Source organism: Passer domesticus, chromosome 9, assembly GCF_036417665.1.
Source record: "Passer domesticus isolate bPasDom1 chromosome 9, bPasDom1.hap1, whole genome shotgun sequence".
NCBI lineage: Eukaryota > Metazoa > Chordata > Aves > Passeriformes > Passeridae > Passer > Passer domesticus.
Genome location: NC_087482.1, coordinates 29,382,278 through 29,407,402, shown reverse-complemented (window position 1 = coordinate 29,407,402; position 25,125 = coordinate 29,382,278). Strand labels below are relative to the sequence as shown.

General features: G+C 43.4%; 2 protein-coding genes across 5 annotated transcripts in view; one reads left to right on the top strand and one right to left on the bottom strand.

Annotated features, from left to right (window-relative positions):
- IPPK (inositol-pentakisphosphate 2-kinase) overlaps positions 1–17,187 on the top strand; it is a 29,931-nt gene extending 12,744 nt beyond the window's left edge. For all 3 annotated transcript variants that reach the window (XM_064432266.1, XM_064432268.1, XM_064432267.1), the window contains exons 2-13: positions 635–682; positions 4,392–4,487; positions 5,241–5,307; positions 6,816–6,937; positions 7,336–7,425; positions 8,023–8,081; positions 8,439–8,511; positions 9,639–9,918; positions 11,106–11,256; positions 12,341–12,443; positions 12,916–12,995; positions 14,009–17,187. In XM_064432266.1, the coding sequence (XP_064288336.1) occupies positions 635–682; positions 4,392–4,487; positions 5,241–5,307; positions 6,816–6,937; positions 7,336–7,425; positions 8,023–8,081; positions 8,439–8,511; positions 9,639–9,918; positions 11,106–11,256; positions 12,341–12,443; positions 12,916–12,995; positions 14,009–14,234 (1,395 nt within the window). In that variant the 3' untranslated portion in view covers positions 14,235–17,187. The remainder of the gene's footprint in view (positions 1–634; positions 683–4,391; positions 4,488–5,240; positions 5,308–6,815; positions 6,938–7,335; positions 7,426–8,022; positions 8,082–8,438; positions 8,512–9,638; positions 9,919–11,105; positions 11,257–12,340; positions 12,444–12,915; positions 12,996–14,008) is intronic.
- CENPP (centromere protein P) overlaps positions 16,977–25,125 on the bottom strand; it is a 112,399-nt gene continuing 104,250 nt past the window's right edge. For both annotated transcript variants that reach the window (XM_064432277.1, XM_064432278.1), the window contains exons 7-9: positions 19,310–19,389; positions 17,581–17,672; positions 16,977–17,332 (exon numbers count right to left, since the gene is read on the bottom strand). In XM_064432277.1, the coding sequence (XP_064288347.1) occupies positions 17,211–17,332; positions 17,581–17,672; positions 19,310–19,389 (294 nt within the window). In that variant the 3' untranslated portion in view covers positions 16,977–17,210. The remainder of the gene's footprint in view (positions 17,333–17,580; positions 17,673–19,309; positions 19,390–25,125) is intronic.

Genomic DNA, 25,125 nt, shown 5'->3' with positions numbered 1-25,125 from the left:
GACTTTGATTTTAATATGTAAAGCTTCGAGCTTTGAAAATTGTTACAAAGCTGATAAAAATTGTAAAAATTACAAAAATTAGTGAGTTTTCCTATGATTTTAGGGTAAAATATTTGAAAACCTGCTGTATTTGTTCCTGTGTTATGTACTTACTCCACAGAAGTTTACAAGCAGCAGGGTTTAGTTTAGTGTTAAGTTCAGCTGGTAACTGTTAAGTGTCTCCTTAATAATTTGTAATGCTCTGCTGATACTGTAAGTGAGATGGGCCTTGTGTCTCTTTTGGGGAGTTCTGGTGCACAAATGCCAGGGTGGGGGTGTTTGTGGTTCCATGTGAGCTTTCCCAGATTTTCAGAGCAGTGCTGTAAGCTAAGGGAGCATTTCCCTGGTGTGCTTGGTGACTGGAAATGCAGAGTGGCTGCCTCGTTAAACTGATGGCAGAGCTGGCAGCAGACATTGCTGTCTTTGATTTCAGCTGGTGTATTTGATTTCAATTTGAGTGAAATAACCATCTAAAATGTGCTTTTCTGTTTGGTTTTTTTCCCCCTTAATTTCTCAGAGAGGTGCATTGGGGAATCAGACAATTGTGGTGTTTATAAATGCTAATGAATCCCTATTCTTTCCTATTTTCCCCCAGCGCTGTGTGGTGCTACGGTTTCTGAAGTCCCCCCCCAACCAGAATAAGGTAAGATTTAAACCTGTCCTGTTGCTGAATGCCCTTGGGTAAACTAATAGCCAGTGTGAGGAGAAACAAGAAACCTGTGAAAGAGCTGTGGCTGGCAGGAGTAAGAACAACTGGCTGTTTTGAAATGTGCTCGTGTTTCAGGGGGTTTGGCAACAGGAGGAAACCTGAGGTTGTCTTGTGTAACGGGGGTGATGTGAGTGCTGATCCCAGGAGCTGTGTGTGGGGCTGCTGTGTGTCAGAGGGCAGAGCTCTCAGCTGTGGCACAGTGGCAGTGTGCCATATCACCTGTGGGGGCACAGGGATGCTGAGCAAGAGAGGAGCTTTCCTGGCTGTACAGCCAGGTGAGACAGAACAGGAGCTGCACAGAGCTGGGGTCATGGTCAAGGTCTGCTGTTGACCACCTGTTCAGTAGCTAAAAAGCCATGGGACTTGAACAAACACATGAAATGTTCACAAATACCCTTTGTCAGTGAGTGATTGAGTGTCCTAGCTGTTACAAAAAGAACGTGCAGGACACAATCTCCCAGTTTCTTCCATGGTACAATAAGGTTTTCCTGCTTGAGAAGAAGCTGAAGTGAGTTACTTGAGATTTCTTTTAACAGGGATAAAAAATGATCAAAAACCAAAGGTGGAGCATAAACATAGTGTTCCAAGGAAGAAAAATAGGAAAAGAGAGCACAAGGTTCAAATTCTTTCATTTCCTCAGCCTTGAGAGGAGTCTTTAGGGTGTGTTACCTGAGAGATAGAGGGAATGGCTTGAGTTACAGCAGCCCCTGAACCACGGCTTTGTGAGGCACAGTGACACATTGTTCTGATGAGGGGAACACAAAAAGCATTGGGGCTCCACTGAGAACTGGTGTGTGTGCCCAGTTTTAGGAAAAAAAAAACAAGGATGAATGTAAAGTAAACATCTAGAAAGGACATTTTATTCCTTTAAATCAGGAAGATGAATGTGAAATGTACAAGGGACAAGTTGCTAAAGCAGAGGAAGGGAAAATTAGTGAACACAGCATATGTATGATTATTTGATGATCTTTCTGCTACTATTTAACTTGAAAAAAAGGTCTGGTAAAACCAAAGTATGATTCAAGTAGATTTTTAAGCTGCTTTTATTGGCAGGATTTCAGAAATGTATCTTGTGCTTTGGTAGTAGCCCAAGATAATAATGTTTAGTGTTAACAAGAGCAGTGATGAGTCCAGAGCACCACAAGAAAGGAAACAGTGCTTATCTCAATGTTTAGTACAGCAGGAGAGGACTAGACCACAGCTTGACGTAAAAAGCCAGTCTGTTGCAGTTTATTTAATAAAACACAACATTGAATGCCTGTCCCTTTTCCTTTCTAGTTTTTCAATTTTTAAATTTTAAGTTCAAAAAGATTGTGGCACAGTAATTGTTTTTAACAAATTGACAAAGTATGAGAGAGTCACAAAGGAAGGCAGGAAGTGACTTTTCAGTTACCCACCACAGCACTGAGGCTGGGCATTCACATTCCAGTGCTGCATTTTGAGGAGAGCCTGCTCCAGTTCTGCATTTGCCTTGCATTGGCAGTGTGTGGGCTTTGTGATACACACTTCCCTCTAAATAGAAGGGTTTGTAATTTGAATATATTTACTTATTCTGGTGATTGATTTTTTTAAAGGACCATTTTTTCTTGGAGCAGAACAGAATAAATATTTTATTATCAGATCAGTAAACAAAGCCTGGAGAATCAGTTTTGGGATGAACTTGTGCATAGCAAGAATGACAGGGAAAATGTTTTGTTTTATTTTTTTAGGAATATTCTGTATTCCTGACTTAAGCAAAATGAGTTAGGTTCTGAGGTGTTCTGTGTCTGTGCATGACATCACAGGTCATCCAAGGAAAACAATGCTGAAGGAAGCAGTTCAAGCAAAATATTTTCTAGTAAAACACACACTGAAATTCAGATGTGAGCAAATAGGTCTCAGTGTCTTCTGCTTAACTCTTTTGGGAAAGGTAAAGAAGTCTGGATGCTGCTTTGTACATTTAATTATCTGTTTAGTTATGAATTTGGGATTAGATAACCCAGTAGTTGAGGGTATTATTGTGCATTGTAGCCTTATTATTATGATTGAAAAATACTCCATAATGTAACTGCAGGGCCTGCATTGCTTGATTAGAAAGTCAGATGACAGCCTCATGGAGTGCTTTTAATTGCATATTGCTATTTTAGTATATGGTCTTCATGAAAGAATTAAAAAAAAAGTTATATAAAGCCTATTTGAGTTTTGGTGAGTGAGCTGGCAGTAATGATGGGTCCTTCAAAAACTTTTCATCTTAGTGGTTTTTGATGTTAAAAGGTGATGCTCAAGTAGCCTGTTAGTTGTTTTTTGTTTCATTTAGATATATCAAATGTACTTGCTCTTAAAATACATTTTAAGCTTGATTTATAATTTTATGGTTGTATTGATCTTTTTAACTGGTGAGTCTTTCCATGCAGTAAAAGTGCCAGCAGTAAATTTTAATGAAATGCTTATTTCTCAGTCTGAGAGTCTGTGTGTGTGTGTTAACCCCAACCAAACACAAACCTGTGTTTGAATATACACAAACAGCAGCTGTGTACGTCAGCAAACCAGGTCAGAGCCATCTGTAGATGGGAATTAGCTGAGATTTCTGTTCCTGGTGAGATGATGTAATGTTCCTTGTCACCATTCAGGATTTGTGCAAGTTAAAGAAGGGGTTTTTGTCATTTGTGATTAGTGCTGGATGTGGTCTTTTCTCCTTTCTCTAGGCTATGTCAGTGTCTGGGTGTTGCCCTCTAGTATTTTATTTCCTCTTACTCAGCTGTTTATATATTTTTTCTCCTGCTCTTGTTTTTCCTCTTTGATTTGCTAAACATGTTCCCAAGTGTTGCACTTTCTTTTCCTGCACTTAATCTTATTGTGAGGTTTTAAGAGGGTTTTGTGTGTGTGTGTTAAAAAAAGGACAGAGTAGCTTTGAGGTTCTCTATTGTGACAACAAAACACCTTGCAGAGAAGCAGAGTGTGCTGCAGTGCTGGGAATGGGATAATGTTGCTGTACAGCTCCTTTGCTCCCTCCTCAACCAGTGGGAGTCTGTCCAGGTCTGTCTGTGCAGTTGTCCCTGTCCTGCTTCCAGTACTCATGGAGCTTCCTTTCTAGCTTTTGGCTTCTTGTCTCAGAGAAAACCTTTCTTCATGAAATTACAGAATATCACATTAGAGTAAGATTTTTCACTGGCTGGGGCAGGATTTGGGACAGATGGCAAGTTCTGTACCTGTTCTTGCCAAGGTTTGGAATATGGCTCAGTCTTTGCAGCTGTTCTCTTCCCAATCTCCATGATGTATTTTGTAACACCCCAAGGCTCTTCTGCTCTGCAGCTGTGGGGCACCTCTTTGGGCTGCTGGAGTTCTCTGAGCTGTTCTAAGGATAATGGTCAGAGTAGGTCTTGAGCAGTCTCCCCTTGTTCCACCTTTGTCACTTTCTCTCTCCTTTGTCTCCTAAAACCGAAGAAGAATCATCTTTTCTGACCATTTTTCTGTGTCCCAGCCCTGAGGCAGCAGCAGGGAAACAAATTCAGCACGTTTGATGTGTCTGTTTCACTTCAGTGTGCACTGACCTGCCAAGCTCAGCAATTAAGTTATTTGTTAAATCACTGACCAGGATGTGTGTGTGTTCTGGAGTGTTGTTTTCATTATTTTGGAGTTCAGTTACTACGTTTCTGTCTTCCAGACTCCAGAGGAAATACTACACCATCTGCAAAACATCGTAGACTTTGGAAAACATGTGATGAAGCAGTTCTTTGGGGAGAACTACGTTCACCATGGGGTAAATGATTTGTTTTTAAAATAAATGGCTTAGGCATTGTAAACACTGAAGTGTTTGGGGGAACACTGAGTGCCAGTGAAAGGAACTAACAGGGTTTGCACACAGGAAGCATTTGGATGCAAACAGGGAGCCTGCTCTGTGCTGATGAGGTGATTGGATTGTACTCAGGGGCTTGGCTATTTCAAGCTACTGATGAAAAGTGTGGTCATTTCTTTGCTCTGCCTAAGGCAAAAGGGGGGTGTGTGTGAGAGATTTTTAACTGCAAAACAAGGGGAGAAACCTGGTTTGTATAAATTGTTGAGGTTTCTGTGCAGTCAGAGGTCACCTTTTTCCCTTGCTCTGTTCTTCAGGGCAGCCAGATCTTGTTCACTGGACATCAGATAAGTGAAAAAGATACAGCTTCACCTGGAACTTGAGTTACACAGTTCTGCTTGGAAGGGTGGGATGTGAGACATGGGACTTTTTCATTTGTGGAAAGGACAAAGTGATGCAGGTTCCTTCACACACATTAAACTGGCACTGAAAATGCTCTTTGTTGTGCATTTATTTAAATTAGTCCCTGGTTTTTATAGAGGAGCAGGTGCTGCATGTGATTGTAGGTGTTCACAGACAGTGAATCAGAGGGAGAAGCTGCTGACTGCACACTTCAGTGTACTTTGTGTAACCCACTGAACTTTGCTGTTCCATTTCAAGACTCCCAAACTGGGTATTAGTTTTTGCATTAAAATGTTTTCTTTTTTTGTTCCCCAATAGGAAATTATTCAACTGCCTTTAGACTTTGTAAGACAGCTCTGTTTGAAAATCCAGCCAGAGAGGCCAGGTAAGTGCCAGGGGTGGGATTAGAAAGGGGCTTCCTCAAGCTGTAAAGCATTTCCCTTTCTTCTAAAGTAAAAAAAAGCATCACACTACAGAATATAAAGAAACTTTTTTTAATATTTAGACAATGATAAGTTGAAAATTTGTTGTGGAAAAAATGGATTCTGTTCTGGAATTAAAAGTAGTATGTGACAGCTCTAAAATAGGCAAAGAGATTGGCCCCCAAAAGTTCCTGAGAATGGCCAGAAACTCCTGCTTTAGCAAAACTCCTTGAAGATAAACACAGTGTTAAATCAAAGTACTGTAGCCAAGTGCTTTGATGCCTTTCATCCAGGAAAAAAAAAAAGGAATTAATTTACATATAGTGAGCACACAATTTACATATAGTGAGCACAAGTCCACAGTGCCAGGAGCCAGTGAGGAAAGTTAATAGTGTCTAATAAAAGTTAAAAAACCCAATGATACTCTGGTGGAATTGAATTCTAGCATTTAGTTTTACTTTTCTTTCCCCACAGCTGCTGGGGATTGCAGAGTGGTTGTGGGGAAGTGTTCAGGTGCTTCACAACAGTAAATCTCACTGTCCATTTTTAGCAGGAATTTTTTTTTAAACCTCAAGGATTTTTTTTTTCAATGTTATTCTTCACATAAGCCTGTGTAACATACAAAAGAGCTTCTCTAATACTTCAGATTTCTGTGCCTTTCTGATTTGGCAAGTGGCTTTCAGCTGTGAAGGTGTGAAGGATGTACTTTGCTTAAATTTAGAAAAAGAAAACAAATGTCAACATTTTGTTGGAGACAGAAGGCTTCTTGCTCATCCTGGTGAAGCAGCATGGCATGACAGGCTGGTGCCTGAGGCTTTGGATTCTCAGATTTATTTTTTCTATTGCAATATATTTTTCAGAGTGGGCATTTTTCTTACAGTGGAATCTGTAACAGGAGCGTGTGTTCTGCGTGTCTGTTTAGTAACAGGTACTTGAAAATCTGGGGGTGTGTGCTCTTCTTAACTTTGAACTACAGTCTCACAGAGCTTTCTGTGTCCCAAAGGATGCACGTGGAGAGAGGTTATTCACAGGATTTTTATGCAGAATGCCTTTTAAGTTTACGATATTCCTGCCAGTTTTCAGATCCTTTTGACTCAGCTGGGGGATGGTAGGTTGTGCATAGTAAGCAAAGGGGAGATCACATCTTTGAATAAGAACATGAATGAGTCACTTTACCTGTTGTTGGCCAATCCAATTCCTTGCTGTTTGAGGCCTCACCTTTCTTGGGATGAGCTGGGAGCTGGCCATTAGCAGCAGCTCTTGGGACAGTTTTGAGGAAACTGAAACCAGGCGTTGATAATGGGGAGGGCAACTTTGTGCAAATGCATAATTGGCTGAAGCTGACAAACTGCATGTCCTGTCCTTCCACGCTTGTTCCCACGCCCCACCTGGTGAACGAGGCCGCTCCAGAGCGAGCAAACAGCCCAGAGCTAATCTCCCTGTCGGTGTTGTTTGTCCCCTGCTGTCGCAGAGTGTCGCTGTGACAAGGACATGGACACGCTGAGCGGTTACGCGATGTGCCTTCCCAACCTGACGCGGCTGCAGCCCTTCCGCTTCGCCGAGCACCGGCCCATCCTCTGCATCGAGATCAAGGTGTGCGGGGACACAGCCGCAGGGCACAGGGCTTGTTTGTGCTCCTGAACTACACTCTGGTCCCTGCAGTTTCCAAGGGGTGCCGCAGTGGGGGAAGGCAGAGCTCACTGCTTTCACTGTGACCCGTAGGAGGAAACAGCTCCCTCTCTCTTCCAATTCCCCATCTTTTGAAACTTGGGAATTTCCCAGGTGTTATGGGATTTCCTGTAGGCCACAGCAGTTTGGTGTGTCGTTATTTTTTTAAAATAATAGGGAGTAATTCAGCTTTTAAATGCTGGAATTTTTTATAATTTTTTAAAGTTTTCCTTTAACTGTAAAGATTTGTATCATGTATGCCTTTATATTTCTATAGAGAGAGACATTTGTATTTACGATCTTATTTTGTTTGTTTGTTTTAGCCAAAGTGTGGCTTCATTCCTTTTTCCAGCCATGTTTCACAGGAGATAAAGCACAAGGTGTGTCGTTACTGTATGCATCAGCATCTAAAGGTAATAATTAAGTCACCCTGCTTTCCTTTGGCTGTACTGTGCTCTGTTTGCTGTTCCAGGCTTGCTTTCCTGTTGAAACTTGCTCAAATCTCTGATATGACTAAAGCTGGTAGGAGGATACACAGCTGAGTTGCTGGGTGTGAATTTGTTTAGTGAGAGATGGAACAAGTTCTGTGGGAAGCTGGAAGCAAACAAATACAATATCAGCCTTTGGGGACTATGAACGCTGTGATTGGGTCAGCTCTGATGTGGAACTTCCTTCCCAGATCAGCTCACCAAGTGCATTCTGTGACTGAGAACAAACAGCACGTAACAGGCACGGAGTTCATGGACTCCTGCCTGCTGTGACTCTGGAATGGTGTGACTGTGACTCCCTGGGATTTAATGGGACCTTTCTCCCTTGTGAACGCAGTTTGAGTGGCTTGAGTTAAAAATGACTGCGAAACACCCACAGTGGTCATGAATTTTGTGTTCAAAGTGGTTTAAATATCCTGACCTCTGAAGGCAGGATGTCAGTGCCACAGACCTGGCTGTTAAAATGGGGGAGCAGCTGTTCCAGGTAGGGAGGGTAACAGCAGTGCTCTGGGTTTCCCACAGGTAGCCAATGGAAAATGGAAGCGACCAAGTAAATATTGCCCATTGGATCTCTTCTCAGGGTAAGCATTCTGTGGTTTTTTTACCCCTGTCCTCACAAAAAGAAATCTGCATTACAGATTTCTTGCTTGGATTACTCTGCCTTTCACTGAGGTATTATGGAAGATCAATGCTAGCTTGTCTGGACCTTTACAGTGCTTATATAATCTGCTATTTCCCCCTTTACACCTATCTCAGCAATCAGAGCTGCCTTTTGCAGCATAGCATTGCACCCAAGAGCTGTTTAGTGTACTCAGATCTGAAGTTCACTTTGCCTTTGCCATGACCTCAGTGTGAGTTATGTGCTCAGTGCATGTGCTCATGCCAGGTGTGAACATCCAAAGGCTGTGATGAAACATTCTTGGCTTTTTTTCCCCTAGAAATAAACAAAGAATGCACTTTGCTTTGAAGAGCTTATTACAGGAGGCACAGAACAACTTGAAAATATTTAAGGTAAAGTTAAATCTTTGCTTGCTATTTTTGGCTTGGATTTTAAACAATTTGACTTGAGCATCTCAACAGTCAAGTTCTTTCAAACCTACCTAACCAGACCATCACTGTCGGACCCTATCAAGAGAAGGAAATGGGGAAGTTCTTAGATTTCAGATGAGGACAGAGAAGTAATAATTACCCAGACTCAGGATATCCTGAGTTAGAAGGACCCATGGGGATTGTCAAAGTCCAACTCCTGGCCCTGCACTGGCACCCCAGCACTCCCACCCTGTGGCTGAGAGCATTTTCCAAATGCTCCTGAAGCTCTGGCAGCCTTGGGGCTGTGACCATTCCCTGGGGAATGAATTAGTGGGAAGGAATCACTGAGGAGCAATTAACAGAAAAGGACTCTTAAGATGACCAAAGTTTTAAAACTTTGTGTCACTTCAGGAAGAAGAAAATGGAGAACTTGGCATATTGCTGCAAGTACTTTGTTTCAGATTCCTGTTAGAGCATTGATGCAGGCCCAGGGCATGGCAGGCCTCACTGAGGAAGGAAAAAGTGGCATTCCATGACACTCATGTAGGAAAAATATGAAGCAGTAACTGATGATTTGTGGAGATTTTCAGATGAATTCTAGGAAACAAGATTATTTCAATTTATTTCCAATATTCAGTCAACTATTTCAATTACTTAAACTTCTATGAGCAGCCCTCTTTTTGTGCTAGTAAGTAGCTGTCACACCTTTTCTGTCCCCTTTCACAGCCTTCCCTTTGCCAGTCTGGGCTGGTAAAAAAGGGTGTTTCAAACAGTGCTTTTTCACTCCTGCCATTATTCAGAAAGAAGTGATAGGAAAATGTGCCAAGTATCATGCACCTGTATTGTTCTGATTCCTTACAGGCCATTAAGTTGGGAAAGTAACTTGATTTAAACAGTGGTTTTGGTTTTCATTCAGAGGTTGTTACCTGCAGGTTCTGATTAGACTTAAGAGGACAAATCTTTAAGAGATTGGGAATGTTGGGTGTCTGTATTGTTAAGGTAATAACACTTTTCTATGCTTAAAATATTAGACCTGATGCTCTGAATAGTTCAGTATGAATAACTTGACTTCTGATGTGCCTAAAAACTTCTTTTTCTCCTTGTTGCAGAACGGGGAACTAATTTATGGCTGCAAGGATGACCAGGACTGTGTCTCTGACTGGAATGACCTTGCTCGTCACTTGAAGCCTTTCTTTTTCCCCTCCAACGGGCTGGTGAGCGGCCCCCACTGCACAAGGACAATTGTTAAGGAGCTGATCCACGTGATCACCATGGCGCTGCTGAGCAGCACCGACTCCTGCAGGGCAGGCCACATGAAGACAGTTCCCATTTCACAAGGGAGAAGCTACTGTGAAGCAAGTGCTTTTAACAAGGAGCTCGTGAGAAATGGTAAGGGATAATTTTGTAAAAACTGTCCCTAATTTACTGTTTGTGGAATCCCAGAGTGGTGTGGGTTGGAAGGAACTTCACAGGCCACGCAGTCCAGCCCCCTGCCATGGGCAGGAACACTTCCCACCAGAGCAGGTTTCTCACAGCCTTGCCTGAGGTAACAATTCAGATCTTTGTCTCTTGGTTATAAATACTGATATGAGAATGGAAACAGGGGAATTCTGGTGGCAGTTAAAAAATGAGTTCTGAGCTGCGTAGCTGCCAGATAATTGTTGTTAATATAACGTGACATTGTAGTGAGCACTTACAGCACTGTATCTAATAAATAAATAAAAATAAATTCAGGAGGTGGTACAGGAAAAATGGAAGAAAATAGCAGTTTGAGCTGAGAGCAATCATAGATATTCCAAATGAGTGGGGATTTTTTATGTTGTTTGTGATGAAGTTGGGCTGCTTTTGGTTTATTACACCTGTATTTTGCCTTTCTCTGCTCCTCCTGTCAACCCTCACCAGGGCACAGCTCATGTCCTTTTCTTCAGCTGCTCTTCTGGTGAAGAGAGGTCTGAATACCAGAGGGAAGAGGAATGGGAAGTGAGAGTAGGAAAATTGTAAATTATGTTAATTCCTCAGTGCATAAGTTCTGTAAAGCTCTAATTATTCAAGATGCTGCCAGTTACCCTAATTACACAAACAGCACATTTCTTACTCTGCTTTTGAGGAAGACCTTTTTCACTGCCATGGTTTGTTATAGTGCTGGAGAAAGAAGAAAGAGTTGTCCTTGAGAAATTATAGCAAATACAATTCTTGATACTGTATAAAAAAGACTCCAGAGCTGAAATGCTAAATTACTGTCAGCAGCTGATACTGTTCAAAGTGAATTTGTGGTGGCTTCAAACTCAGATGAGAAATTTCTCCTGTGGACTCAAAATGAGTAGATTGCAGTGGATGTGGGTGTGTTTAGGTAGTTTGTAGAATTGAATACCAGGTGTTTTATTCTGCAGTCCAGGATGAGCTGTCTAACTGTGCAGGTCAGTACCTTGCACTTTTGTTTGGAAACTGAAGTGTTTTGAGGTTTCCCCCTACCTGTGACTGGACTAAAAGTATTTGGACTTTTGAACAAGCACATGTAATGGCAAATTGAAACTAAGACTTGTGTCTGCCTTATTTTAAAATGCATTTTCTTCTAGGTAAACATAAGTTGGAAAGCTCTGGTTTACCGAGGGGTTGTCTCCTTTATAAAACCCTTCAGGCTCAGATGCTTGACATGCTGGATATTGAAGGACTCTATCCTCTGTACAGTAGAGTTGAACAGTACTTGGAGGAATTTCCTGAAGAGAGGTAAGATTTGGTGGCTCTTCTTTCCCATCCTGAGCAGCCAGGACTGCAGGCAGGAGTGGCTCTGTGCACACACTGTGCTGTGGTACAGCCTTCCTCCATGGCACTGCACGTTCTGATCTCCAACTGAACTTCCAGCTGATGTTGGTCACTTTGGCCTGAATTTTAAAGTAGTGACTGTGGAATTTTCACTACAGGCTAAGAGAGGAGAACAGTCTCTTAGAACTGGGGGTTGTGTATTTGCAGAAGGGTACAGTGAAAGGGGTGGTTTCTCCAGTCCCCAGTACCTGCAGAGCTGGGAATGTCTGCAGGGGTAATGATGTTCTGCAATGATGAATGCAAGCTGCTGTGGCTTTTTCCCTCAAATAAGGCTTATTGGTGTAATTATAATTGCTCCAAGCAGCCTCCACTGGGTGCTGTTCCTCTCATGTGCTCACACGAGGGCACTCTGGCTTCACTCAGGAGCTGCTGCTGCTTGTGCAGAGCACTGCAAAATGTGTTCTTTGATCTGTGGGGGTTTGTGTGGGACAAACTCCCCTGGGAGTTTTCTCAGCAGGGGCTCAGCTGTTCAAAGGGGGAAGAAGGAGCCCAGGACACCCCCCCATTAGCACATGGTGCTGGAGCAGGGCCCTGTCAGATATGCCTTTGCCCCCAGTTGATACTTTTTATGTACAAAATAATATACATATAAAAGCAGATATCAAGATATTATTATATATTTCTTATATATGTATTTTCAGCAAGGCTTCTGGAGCTCCTGCAGACTGCTACAAATTTTGAAACTTACCCATATTTTTGCAAAACCCCATAATTTTGCAGTGATACAGAGATGGCAGTGGATTAAGAATGATTCATGTCTATAAACCCCCACACAACCCAGATCCTAAGCAGCAGCCAGTCTCGAGTGATTTGAGAATAAGAGGGACTGTAGTGATGGTGGTTGGCAGTGGGTTAATACTGGGATATGTTTATCAGTGTTATTGTTGGGCTGTTCTAATCTGAGTGTCTGGGCTGCTGAGGAAAGATCACACTGAAAACCAGCAGATCATTCTGGCTGTCTGTAAATCTTCTTTTAACATTTATTTAGAAGTACATTACAGATAGATGGACCTTACAATGAAGTGTTTTATGAGAAGCTGCTGGACCTTTCCCTGGAAGATGATGGGACAGTGGCGTTTGCATTAACAAAGGTACTGCTCAGCTCCTTGAGGTTTGTCAGTGTTAATTAAGCTCTGTCTCACTGGAGGGGCTGGGTAAAGGATGGAGGCAGCACTGCTGGTTTGTCAGGGTCTGTGCAGTTAAAGTGCTTCATTGTGTCAGGGTGCATCCTTATAGCAGAAGCAGTTAAAAACAAGCTTGCAGCACCAGTTCCTGAGAGAAAAATACAACTGTTTATTTGCTTTCTACACTGAGGAAGCATTTGCAGGAACTGGTGCTGTTTGGCCTTTAGGAATATGATCTGTAGGAAATGAACGTGACTTAGACAGGATGCTGCAAAAGCACCTGCTCCTGCCAACCTTCTGTTCCAGAGAGAACTTCCAGCTCTTAAAGTGCCAGCATACCAATACAGGGAGTGCAGTGCTGCTTTTTGTAAGGAACAGGATGCTTTACTCAGGTAAACACCAATCTAAGAGAAAATGTGTGTAATTTTCTGTTGTACAGGTGCAGCAGTACAGAATAGCAATGACTGCTAAGGACTGTTCCATCATGATTGCCCTTTCCCCCTGCCTGCAAGATGAATGGTAAGAGCTGCCTGTACCTGCTTTGGAATGGCTCCACTTGTTTAGAAATTGGGATGTTTGTACTGTTCAGGCAATTAAATCACTTTGAAAAAGTGTGGGATGTGTGTTGGGGGGTGGTGTGTCCAAATATTTGGCTGTGAGCATTTTAGTATAGTTGTGGTTTAAGACATTTATGACCAATGCCTCTTTCTAACGAGTTTTAAGTTGATCAAAAGGATAAAAGTTTTATATTTATTCCCTTTTTCAACTTAGAATTGACTGTTCATAGTAGCTCTGGATGGTTTTAACTAGGCACAGTTTTTCTGCCTTGGTGTTCTCATAGGAGAAACTTTTCAAGCTGAGTTGCCTTTAATGGCCCAGTTAGAATAAAACCAAGGCAATAATCAAGAGGTGACAGCTTTGGCTGTCAGGCAGGAGGCTTTGCCACAATATTATCCCTTTTGGTTTGTGTCAGCAGTGCTAATCTGTTCTTCTGCAGGGGGCTTTGCTTCACCAGAGCCCTTTTATTTTTAGAGAATGCTGTTTTCTGCATTTGTCCTGCAGTTCTCCAGTGAAGTGTTAGTGATGGACATGACTTGTGCAATGGCTGACTTCAGAATTCCTCCATCCCTTAGCATGCTTGGACAGTGTACTAAAAGTTTTATTACCTTGAGCCTAAGTAGGAGTTGCAGTCCCTTTTCTGCTTTTGCTGTTAATAAGGCTGTTGCTTTGTATGCACCACCTAGAAACAGCTTAGATTTACTAAATAGAGCAAATGAGAGTAATGTTTGCCTTTCAGCTTTCCTTGTGTGGAAGCTGAAAGGAAAATGAAAAGAAGAGGTGCCAGCAAGGTCCCATCAGGACTGGTAAAGCTGGAGCTATAGTTTCCCAAGTGCTACATTAGCTGCAGTTTATTTTCTTTAGCTCCCACAAAAGTTCTAAGATAAACATTAGAATCACTTCTGCAAAGGGACACATAAATTACAACTACTGGTTTCAGCGACTCAGATGTGCAATGTGGTTTTATTTTCCAGCTCTGAGCAAAGACCTGTGGTACTGACATCCAAGTCCAGATTCACCTTCTCTGTTTCTGTGCTGGACCTGGACCTGAAGCCCTATGAAAGCATCCCCCACCAGTACAAACTCGATGGTGAAATAGTCAACTATTACCTGAAAAATGTACAGGCCAAAGAGGACCCAGTTATGTCCAACCTCTTCAAGGAGAATGAAGACTGCACATTAGTTCTCCATAAAGTGTAACCATTCCCTTAAGGTTATTTTTATTCAAACACACGAGAAAGTGAAAGATTATTGGAATACAGTTATGGTGATTTTTTTTTCTTTTCTATTGTGTTCAGTGCATTTTTCAGCTGTGAATGTTTTTGCTTTATGAAATGATTTCTAATGGGTAATGCCTTCTCAGAGACCTGGGATAGCACTAAGCCACATGTTTGCTAGATAACCTTAATGAATGTATTTAATGTGACAGAACAGGTAATGTGCCATACCTTGGAACTAGAGGACAGATCAAATTAATTTGAAAATCCTTAGAATTGAAAGAGCACAGAATTAAAGGTTTCCTGAAGTATTGCACTAACATAGAAAGCCTAATTACTAACAAGAGATTTACCTTGGACCCTGTGCTTTGAGTCTCCCTCATCCCTACTAAGGGAGGGAATGCTCTGGCAAATCCTGTACAACACTTTAGCATTAATCCACTGGAAATTCAACCATGCAGTGGCTGCTCTGTGGGACTGCCCTGGCACTGCAGAACATTTAAGTACTAATGCATGGACTAGGAACACCAGGCTGCCTCCAGAAGTTGTGTGATCACCTTGTATCTGCCTAAAGCTTCTGAAACAAAGTGCAAAGGGTTAAGGTAAGCAACCTTGAGTTTTACATGATAGTTGGGCTTAACTCACCTGCCATGCTGGTTTTTATTGTCTCTGTACACTATATGCTGCTATTGGAGGTGAAACCACAGCTTGCTCTTGCCTGATTTAAATGGAGCTATAAGAAGAATATGCTCTGAGTTTTACAGGTCATTTCAGGTCTTTCAGGATGTGTCAAACATTGGCACTATTACACTGATGCCCCACACACTGCATAGCATGAGCAGCTGCTTTCAGGCTCTTTTGCTGTAAATGACACAGGAAAGAGGTGACAGAACCCCATTTTCTTCCCTGCAGCTGCAGTGGGTCAGGCTTGTGCCAGGGTGAGCTTGTGCCAGTGCTGAAGCTGAAGGCTGGGGAGGTGCTGCAGCAAAGCCATCCTTGGGGAAGATCCTGAGCTGGACCTGAAGGGCATGTCCAAACCTGAGGGTGAATGATAAAATCTGCAGCTCTGTTCCCCTCAAGGCTTACAGCCCCTGAATGGTGCAGAGCTACTCCTTCAGCCCCAGTGAACAGCTCTTACCTGGATACAGCCTGTGCCTACCAGCAATGGTGTTCAGGGTGTAGGGACAGGTTTATATTGGGACCTCAGTGTAACCTTTAAATTGTTCCACTTTACCTGAAATTCAAAACTAGGACCCCCTGTATCTTGGCACAACTGAAGGAAGAAATGTGAAGCACAGAGCCACCACTGTCCCTGTGCCAGAGACCTGAACTGGCAGTGATGGCACCCAGTGCCAGGAGCCCTTCTGGGGCAGGCCTGAGCTGTGAGACTACAACAGTGCAATGAGGTGACAGCTGACAGCAGGAATAACCCCTTCTTCCCAAAGAAAACCTGGAGAAGGAGAGCTCCTTATAAATCCAGAAACCCTCCAGCTATTAGAAAGAGGAGGAAGGAAGGACCCTGCACAGTTGGGAAGGTTCCAGGTTTTTATGCTGTAACTTTACACACATTTCATATGCAAACAGCAGTGTCTGTGCTGAGCAAACAGTTTAATTTTAAGGCAAGGAGGAGGAGGCTAAAGATTAATTGAAGGTTACACAAAACTGGCTCAACCAGTTCCATGTCAGTGGACAAGTAGGAAGGAATTTTGCCTGTGTACTGGATTCCAAGCTTGAAATGAGCCTGCCTCATCTAACAAGATAGAGCTGCCATTCATCAAAACCCAATCTCTGGTGTTGCTCAGAGTCTGGCAGAAACCAGGCTCTGGTCTGTCAGTTTTTCCTAACCTACCAGAACGGTGGGAGACAATTTCAGTGATGAAATAGTGGATTATTACCTTTATGGGATGTTGCTTTCGTTCAGACTTCACCTCTTTCCCACTGCTGCATGGAGTGGGTGGTTGTGCTGCCAGGGGCTGCAGCAGCTCTGGCCTTGGAAAGAAGGGCTCCTCCTGCCCCAGGAGAGCCCAGAGCTGGTGGGTTTGGGCTCCTGGTCCCAGAACTGTTACTCCCCACCTGAGCAGTACCTGACATTCAGTCACATCAGTTTGCTTGGGGTGCTGTGCTAGTGCAGAGCAGGAACTCCTGGAAACACTGAGAATTCCCCAGTGGGCTTATGGCACATCTGATGGAAGTGAAGGGAGAGGCAAGACATTTGTCTGATCTGTTTTATTTCTTCAGGGATGAATGTGTGAACGGTGATACTTTGCTCATGTGTTGCCAGGATTTCCTCCTGGAAGTCAGAAATGCAAAGGAAGTGCTGCAGTGGGCAGGAGGGGACTGGCTCTCCTGTTCCCAGGGGTGTCATGGGCCTCCCTGGGTTAGCTTAACGCTGTCTCAACACACATTGTGGAACAAAGTTACTTCATACAGTTACCTTTGGCTTTTTTAGCATTGTATGTCTTTGAAATCTTCAAATTGTCTTCTTCTACCCTAATTTAATGAGAAAGCTGTTTAACTCTTTGTTCTAGAGTCTCTTACTGTTCTTTTGTCATTTTAAAATCACTGTACTTTTACAGAGCTGTGAAATGAATTGGATTTTTATGGACTTGATTTTGACAGTGCATGATCTTTTAACAATTTCCAGGTATCTAGAAAATGTTAAGAAGATAAACCACTCTGGTACATTAATGATTCAGAAAGATAAATTTATAATGAAATCACTCTGTACATGTAACTATTTTATTTGGCATTTTTGTATTTAAATGGCTGTATTTATTTTCATGTCATGACAATTTATATATAACGTGCCATAATTGTACAGATAGCATGTTTTATGAGTATGGTTTCTAAATGGAAAATAACTTAATGTTTATATTCAATAAAATTACAGACTGTGTAACACAATATCTTAATTAAAACTACTTTTGAAATTGCTACCTGGTGTAAGTAATGCTGGCATTCATTTTTCTGAGCCCAGCACTTTGATCAGGTTCTCGATGGCTGCCTCGATGCCCAAGAGCCGCAGCGCGCTCCGGAAGCTGCCAGGGATGCTCTCCACACTCCTCATCCTCTGCTCCAGGACTGCAGGAGAAACAGCAGTGCAGGTTATGTTCCAAGAGCTTCAGCAGGGCTGACAGCAGCTGGGTAAAATAAAGCAGGATGCCTGCAGGCAGGCAGGGTTTGGGAGCCCCTGGAGATTGCACAGGAGGTGAAGTGCAGCTGCTGCTGAATTGGGGTGGGTTTGTGTGGTTGGGCTTTGGGAGCTGGAATTCCATGGCCAAAACTGGGGCCTGCAGTTCAGGAACAGTCCCTGCAGTGACTGAGATTACCTTGCTCTGGCACTTTGGGCAGCAGGTCCAGGACAGGTGTAGTGGTCCCTTCTTCATCAAGATGGATCTTCCAGACAATCATCAGTTCAAACCTGTATCAAGTGCACAGGAAAGGCAGTTCAGCTTAACCAGGTGCTGGCTTTGAGGTTCCTTCAAAGCCAAAAGTGCAGCAGTCATGAGGTTCAACCTCGTGGTCTGCAACAACATTCACTTCACATAATGCAACGAACCATCTCTGGATTCAGGAAGCAGGAAGACATCAATGCAATGACAAGGAAAGGTTCTGGCTCCATCCAGGTTTGCACAGTGCAGTAAAAGTGAGAGGAAAGCAAAGGAGAGAGAGCACTGAGTGTCCCCTGGCTCTACCCCTCAGGTCATATCTACGCTCGGGATCAGGTGCTGAGAACAGGAAACTTGTTTCAGGAGTGTTTGCAGAAATGGTGATGTGCTGGGTTTGGAGCAAGGGCTACCCTGCTATTCATGGCCTTTTTACACTAATGGCTGGTCCGAGGCCTACATTCCTGCAGTTCTTTGCTTTTAATTAAAAAAAAATAAAGCCGAACAACATCGTTACTTCTTCAGGAACACTGCTGGTTGTGCAAGGCCAGTCATGATTCCCAGCTTTCACACTGGGATGGGATCACTGCACCATCCCAAGGGAATGGTGAGGCAGGGGCTGGGTCCAGAACACCACCCACAGCAGAGCTGCTGTTCTACAGCTCCCTTTGTTCCCTCCAACCCTCAGCTCCCTTACTGGAGGTAAGGCTTTCCTAATCCAAAGCTGCTCTGCACAGTGAGTCACTGTGAGGAGAAAGGTCCCTTTCTCAGTGCTGTTCAACCCATCATGACTCTGAAGAGTTACCTTCCAATGTGGTTTGTCAGCCTTTTGCCACTTCATTTTTACAAATCCTTTGGGAATTTGTGCACAGCTTGTTCTGGGATTTTGCAAACAAATTTCTATGCCAGTCTGTTTTCTACCAAGCCACTGAAATGACTTTTATATTCCTGTGTTTCAGACTGTGGGTGAGAGGGAATGAGGGTAATGGGATTGGCAACTGGCACCAGGGGAGAAACTGTAAAATAAAGCAAGTTCTACCCTATCTGGGATAGTTTCAGAACAATTCATTCCTGCACCCCCAAGTTAATGCATTTAGTTTTAAAGGGCAAGTTTGGCTGAATGAAGCAGCATCATCTCTTAGGGTTTGTTTGCAGTTCTACACACAAACATAATGAAGGGAGCTGTGCCTTATTTCCATGTAAATGAAACCATGTTAAAGCAAGGTGTGACAGGAGAAGGGAATGGTCTGATCCTGTCACAAAATAGTTGCTTTTCGTGGCCCTTACAGAATTCCTGACAGTGATATTTGCACCATCTTACATTTAACTGTAAGGATTTTTTTTTCCCCTGCTGAAAATCCCAAATGTACTGGAACAGCTCTCATGGGGAGGCCAAACAAATCCCATGTGCCTGGTAGATAATAATTCCTTCATCCTACTAATTTCCTTCTAAAACAATGGAAGAGTAGAGCCACAGCTGCTTTGCTGCCATTGCACAGTAAATTCCCTTTTCTTTCTGTTCTTTAATGGCAAGGAACTGGGCTTTGCTGGGATGGGACTGGGATCCCTGCACCTCCTCCACAGAAGGAGCCCAGAGCTGCAGCACAAGGCTGCTGCCCTGCCTGTGCAATCCCTCACTTGTGTAAATACAGAAATGCATTTATTGGCTTACCCAGAAACTTTGGGGTTCCTCAGAATTATAAAATCTCCCAGCAATCCTTCTGGAAGGGTCACGATGTCAGGATACTTGGCCTGTGAACAAAAAAGTACAATTGGTTCACAAAAATCACAGCAGATAAGGTGGTTCCTACCCAGCCGTGGTGGATTGCACTAAGTTAAGAGTAACAATACTCTCTCTGAAATTCTGACCTGTTGGTTTCATTTTTAAGAGATCTTTACATAAAACCCAGGAAACCTTGAAAGAAAATTTTTATTTTAACTAAGTTTGTTAATTGGATTTAATAACATCTTATAATAAATACATCATCATGTCACCCCCCTGCCTCTGTGAGTGATGACAGGTGACTGGTACACTGGTTTGAGATGGACACCAAGCTCCACACAAGACTTTGAAAGAGGAATTAAGCAAATGAAATACCAAAATAACCAATGTTAGCAACATATGGGACAACAGCAACAAGATCAAACATAAAAATACTGGCTCCTATTAAAATTCCATGTTTCTGAGAATTATTTTCAGTTACTACAATGTGCAAAGGTTGGTGGTTGCTCCATTACTTTGTTAGTCCATCTGATGTGTTGGACGTGTCTCGTGAAAGCCTCAGAACTTTAGAGCTCTTTTAAAAGCACTCCTAGCTCTTGTGGATGCTGCAGGTGCCAGGTTACCCAGAGAATGAGGGCATGCACAGACACCCAGCACCAAGGAACAGCAACCTACAGGGACCTGCTGCTGGAAAAGGAAACAGAACGGAGCCACAGAGTCCAGGGCAGTGCTGCTTGTCCTGCCTCGTGTGCTGGACACAAAGCTGTGTTCCAAACCTTGCAGTTCATAAAGTGTGAAAAGTCTCCCAGCCTGAATCATTGCACAGCTCCCAGTTGAAGCAGCAGGTCTTATGGAAAAGGAGCAGGAGAGCTCGGCTTCGAGCAGCACTGGAGAAAATGAGTTTGGTTTTTTGGGATTACGCCTCATCTGGCAGAGCAAAATTGCTACCAGATGTGACCTTGCTCTGTTTTAGAAATTTCTGACAAACTGAAGGGGGGCTGTGCAGGATGCCAAATGACATACAGCACATGGAATTTGCTCATTTTAATTTCTACCCAGTGTCCAGTACTGTATTTACTGTGAGGATAACAACATGATGTGTCCTGGGAACACAGACACAGAAGGGAGGACGCTGAGCAGGGCAGTTGCAGTGGTAGAAGCGTGGCTGATCAAAGGTCACCCATCCAGCAGAGCATGGATTCTCTTCCAGCTTTAATCCCCGTGGAATTATGCCCCTCTGATAACAAAACAAATTTTCCAGGCTTTCCTTCTCAATAACCCATGCCTGACTTCCATCATGAGCCTCTCCTTGCCTGGTGTCAGAGGCCTGGGAGGATCCAGGGATCCTTTAGTTCCAGGTGTAGATACTGGGAATGCAGGGTTAGCTTCTACCTGGAACTCAGACTGTGCATCCCTCCTTTACAAGGGACCCCGAGTATCCCATAGCTGAACACCGAGCCACACTTCATCCACCCACACCCAGACACTGGGAATCACCAGACAAAACAGATCAGAGGAACCAGATAAGAGTTACAATTGCCAAAACAAAATGAAATGCTCCCAGGACTGTCTGAGGAGTTCCTGTGCAGCTGCTGTGACTGACACGTTCCCCCCAAGCTTGGGTGGGAGGTGGTATTTATGTTCTATGGAAGCCAGAGCCAACTCAAGGAAAGCCCAGTGTATGATTTTCTGTGGAAAAGCTTCCCTGTACTTGGGAGAGGGAGCTCCAGTGAGTTCTGCACACAGCGAGGGCCATGCTGTGCCTTCCCTCAGTGCTGGCGTTCTGGCAACCAACCTGAACGCTGTGAGAATCCAATCCTGTGTGAAATTCACAGGATTTGGGATAAAATCCAGCTTTTCAGTGGGAAAGGTCATATTTTAGCTATCCACAAAACACACAAAAAGCCAAACCACAAATACCTACATCCCTGTTTGCTATAACCCAAGCCCTGGCAGTGGTTTGAGGCAGCCCCAGCCCAGATCCGTGCGAGGATCCCAGCTGCCATTCCCACCTTCCACCAACACCCTGCTACCACACCCAGGATCAAGCAGCATCCTTAAACACTGACAGTTCCAGGAATGAACTCTGGGAAATGCAGTCACGCAATCTGCCTCAAATTCCACACAGAAAATCCTGAATGCCACAGTTAAAATTGTGGGGATCTGGCAGGTGACTGAACAGCCAGGCACAGGGCGAGCATGGGCAGATCCCCAATTCCAAACACTCTGTGGGTACCACATTACCACCTCATCTTCTCTGCTGAGCAACTTTCCAAATTTCCCTTGAGGAGAAGAAAAGCTGAGCAATAAAACCGGAGTAACAGAACGAGCTGAGCCACTGAAAGGTCTCTTGGGAAAGTCAGGAGCTCCTGAGGGATCTCGTAAACCAGACCCGAGGCCAGGGAAAGAGATCCCATCAAGGACGTGATAGCAGATGGGAAGGATCAGCCTCAACTGCATCAAGCAAAACCTGACTTTCATCAAGAAATATCTTTCCTCAGATGACTTTTAAATGTCAGCTTATGATCAAAACCAAAAGTCCAAGCTATTATTACTCCTAGACGGAAATTGCTTTTCCAGCTCCTTCAGGAGTCCAAGCAGGGAATCTTATGGGAACTTTTGTCTCAAACAGGATTAGTCTCAAACCACAAAGGGGCCGTGGTGATGGAATGCACAGCTTTGCTCTGCTCCCATGACAGATTTTACACACACACGGAGCCATCCCAGGGCATACACTTGTAGCAGCTATTTCTATTATTCTGCAGCTGCACTGCAATTTTCTGCACACGAAATCTCTGCTAAGGAAAACGTTATGAATGTGTTCAGCTTAAAAGCTGTAGCTACAAATACAAAGCAAAATTGGCAAAAGAGATGCCACATAAAAGCTGATAAATTTGATTCTGTCCCACTTAGCAAGAAAACACACGACTGCTCCCAGCTGGAACAACAGCTCCCTTTTACTGCTAATTCTGAACTTGCTGTTCTGGAAGAAGGATGTGTATAAAGAGTTATGGTACCACAAGCTCCTCTATAGAGAGAAGCAATTTCAAAACCTGCCCAGGAGGTTCTGATTTGGGTGATTTCTCTGTATGGTTTGCTGAGCTAAGGCCACGTTATCACCCACTGAAATCACACACGGCTGGGAGCATCAAGACCTCAAATCCCAACATGGCCATAACACCAGTGATTTTTAAAATGAATTTCACTAAAGCAACAAAGGCACATTTAGAAAGTGGAAGTTTCTCACTTTGTGCAACTAAAGGAACTGTAACCAAGAACCCTTCAACTAAATTACACCCCACAGAAACACTGTATTTTCAGAATGGATTTATGAAGCTTCACCACTCGTAATTAAGTCTCAGAATAAATGCAGCTCCCATCTTCCCATCTTGAGGGAAAGCTGCTCAAGCAAACCAGTCCTGCTGGTGATCCCTGTGATGCCAATCACCCAAACCTCCGGCGCCGGCGGAACCAAGGACGAGAAGAGCACAAGGTCAAAGTGGTTTTGTCCAAAATGATAAAGTGGCTTTGTCCCCGTGGCAGTCCCAGCCCACCCCCCCCTGCTCAGCCAGGCTCAGTCCTCTGCCTTTAAAACTAAAATCACAAGGGACACAACCAGCATGCAAGTCTCACTTACGAGAAGAGGAAAGGAGAATTTTAGGAGCAGATTTGAGGGCCTATAGGAAAGTCTGACAATGGCAAGTAGTGACAGGAGAGCAGGGAAAGGCTTCCCACTGCCAGAGGGCAGGGATAGATGGGATATTGGGCAGGAATTGTTCCCTGTGAGGGTGGGGAAGTCCTGGCACAGGGTGCCCAGAGCAGCTGTGGCTGTCTCTGGGTCCCTGGAAGTGTCCAAGGCCAGGCTGGACAGGGCTTGGAGCAGCCTGGGGCAGTGGGATGAGAGGATCTTTAAAGGTCCCTTCCAACCCGAGCCATCCTGGGATTCTATAAATAACAGTTGGAATGTCACCCTGAACAGGGCAAATCTTTACAAACATTTACCAGAATCTCTCCCAAGCTCAGGACGTGCCTGGTTCCCTCCTGCAGCTCAGGCACAGCTGGTTGGTTCCTTGGATAAGAAGTGCTCTGCACCCACCTGGTTTCAGACCTGCCCTTTTTAGCAGCCCAGACCTGTGACCTGAGTCACTGATCCCTTTGCCAAGATCCAATCTTGCAGCTGCCTCTCACAGATCAGCCAGTGCCCTGCACATGTACCTGAAACCACTGACCACCAGCCCCAAATCCAGGGGCCTGTGCCCATTGCCAGTGAAATCCCTCTGCTTTGTTCTTTCCTTTTCTCTTCCCTTGATTACAGCTTCTCTTTTTTGGCCCCAGTTCTATTTCCATTGCCACTTATTTTCCTCCTTCCATATTTCCATAACATTATTATTTTTCGTGCTTGACTCCCCAAGAGTTTACATGATTCAGTTTGTCACTATGCTCACAATGTGACCAATAATTTTCCATAATTTTTGTATTTTTCCTAATTGGAACTAGGCTGTAGGTCTACAGAAGAGCCAACGCAGCATAACCAGGGCCTGAGTACACAAAATTCTGTGTCTCATTTCCTTTCAATATCACTTTGTCATATGGCAACCATGTGTTTATCTGCAACTAAATTACAGCAGACTGGGAATAAATTAAAATACATACTGGAGGTTTATTTTTGTAAGGAGAAATAGAATTAAATGAACACGAAACCCCAGGAAGAACAGGAAGGGGTAGATAATAAACAGGGAACACAGAGGCTGAAACAGGGAACACAGGCTGAAAAGCACAGATGCTTTCTCTTCACTTTTTTCTTGCTGGGCAGGAGACACATCTTCTCTCCAGAATTTCTCTTTAAAATTGTCTACTAGTTTATGAATCTTTTAAGCTCTATTATTTTTCTAGCTTAAAATTCCTGGGCTTTTTTGGAATTTTATTCCAATTTTAAAATACACTGTCTTAACACTGAGCTGGCAGTGGAGCCATCCCCTGGGCCAGCTCCAAGCCCAGGGCACAGGAACTCCTTGGGGTGTGGTGGGAGAGCACTGACACTGCCCCATGGCATTTATTTTGGGGGAAATACCCAGAAAACCAGCAGAGCTCAGCAGCTCTGTTCTTCCCCCACAGCATTACTGACATATTAGTTTTCCTTCTGTTGTATTTTGAGTCCCCTGCCCTCCCTCTGCAGTGAGGTATAATTAAATATTTCTTGAGGATAAACTTTACGAACGGCACTGTGTGGAAGTCAGCAGAGATATCTAATTTAGCAAGAGATAATGAACAGCCAAGGACAATACAGAGATGAAAAATTATGGAAGGAAAAAAGATGTCATATTGCAGAGCAGCATGAAGCATCAACAATTTGTGAAGAAAGAATTGTGAGCCAAATTTTCAATAATCTGAAGGAAGTAGACTGCAGAAAAGGCATTTTTAGGAGAGAAATTAAGCCAAGTTTGTGCTTTCTTCCATTACAACAGAAGCAAGATACCTCATAGATCTTTATTTTTTTCTGCAAAAAAAGTTGCTGCATGATTCTCTCTAAGCCTTTTTGATGTTTCAATAAAAAGATCCAGAATTGCATAAAGCAACTTGGATTTGAAATACCACACAAAAGTTGATTATCAAATGTGGCCCAACTCGCTTTTGTAGTTTACATTATCAAGCTCATCCAGACAGCACAATTTAAACATCATCTAAATAAAAGCATCTGAATTTAGTTAATTACTTGGCTCTAACACTGTGTTAGTTTTTTCCCAAGTAGGCAGATTAATTTAAGA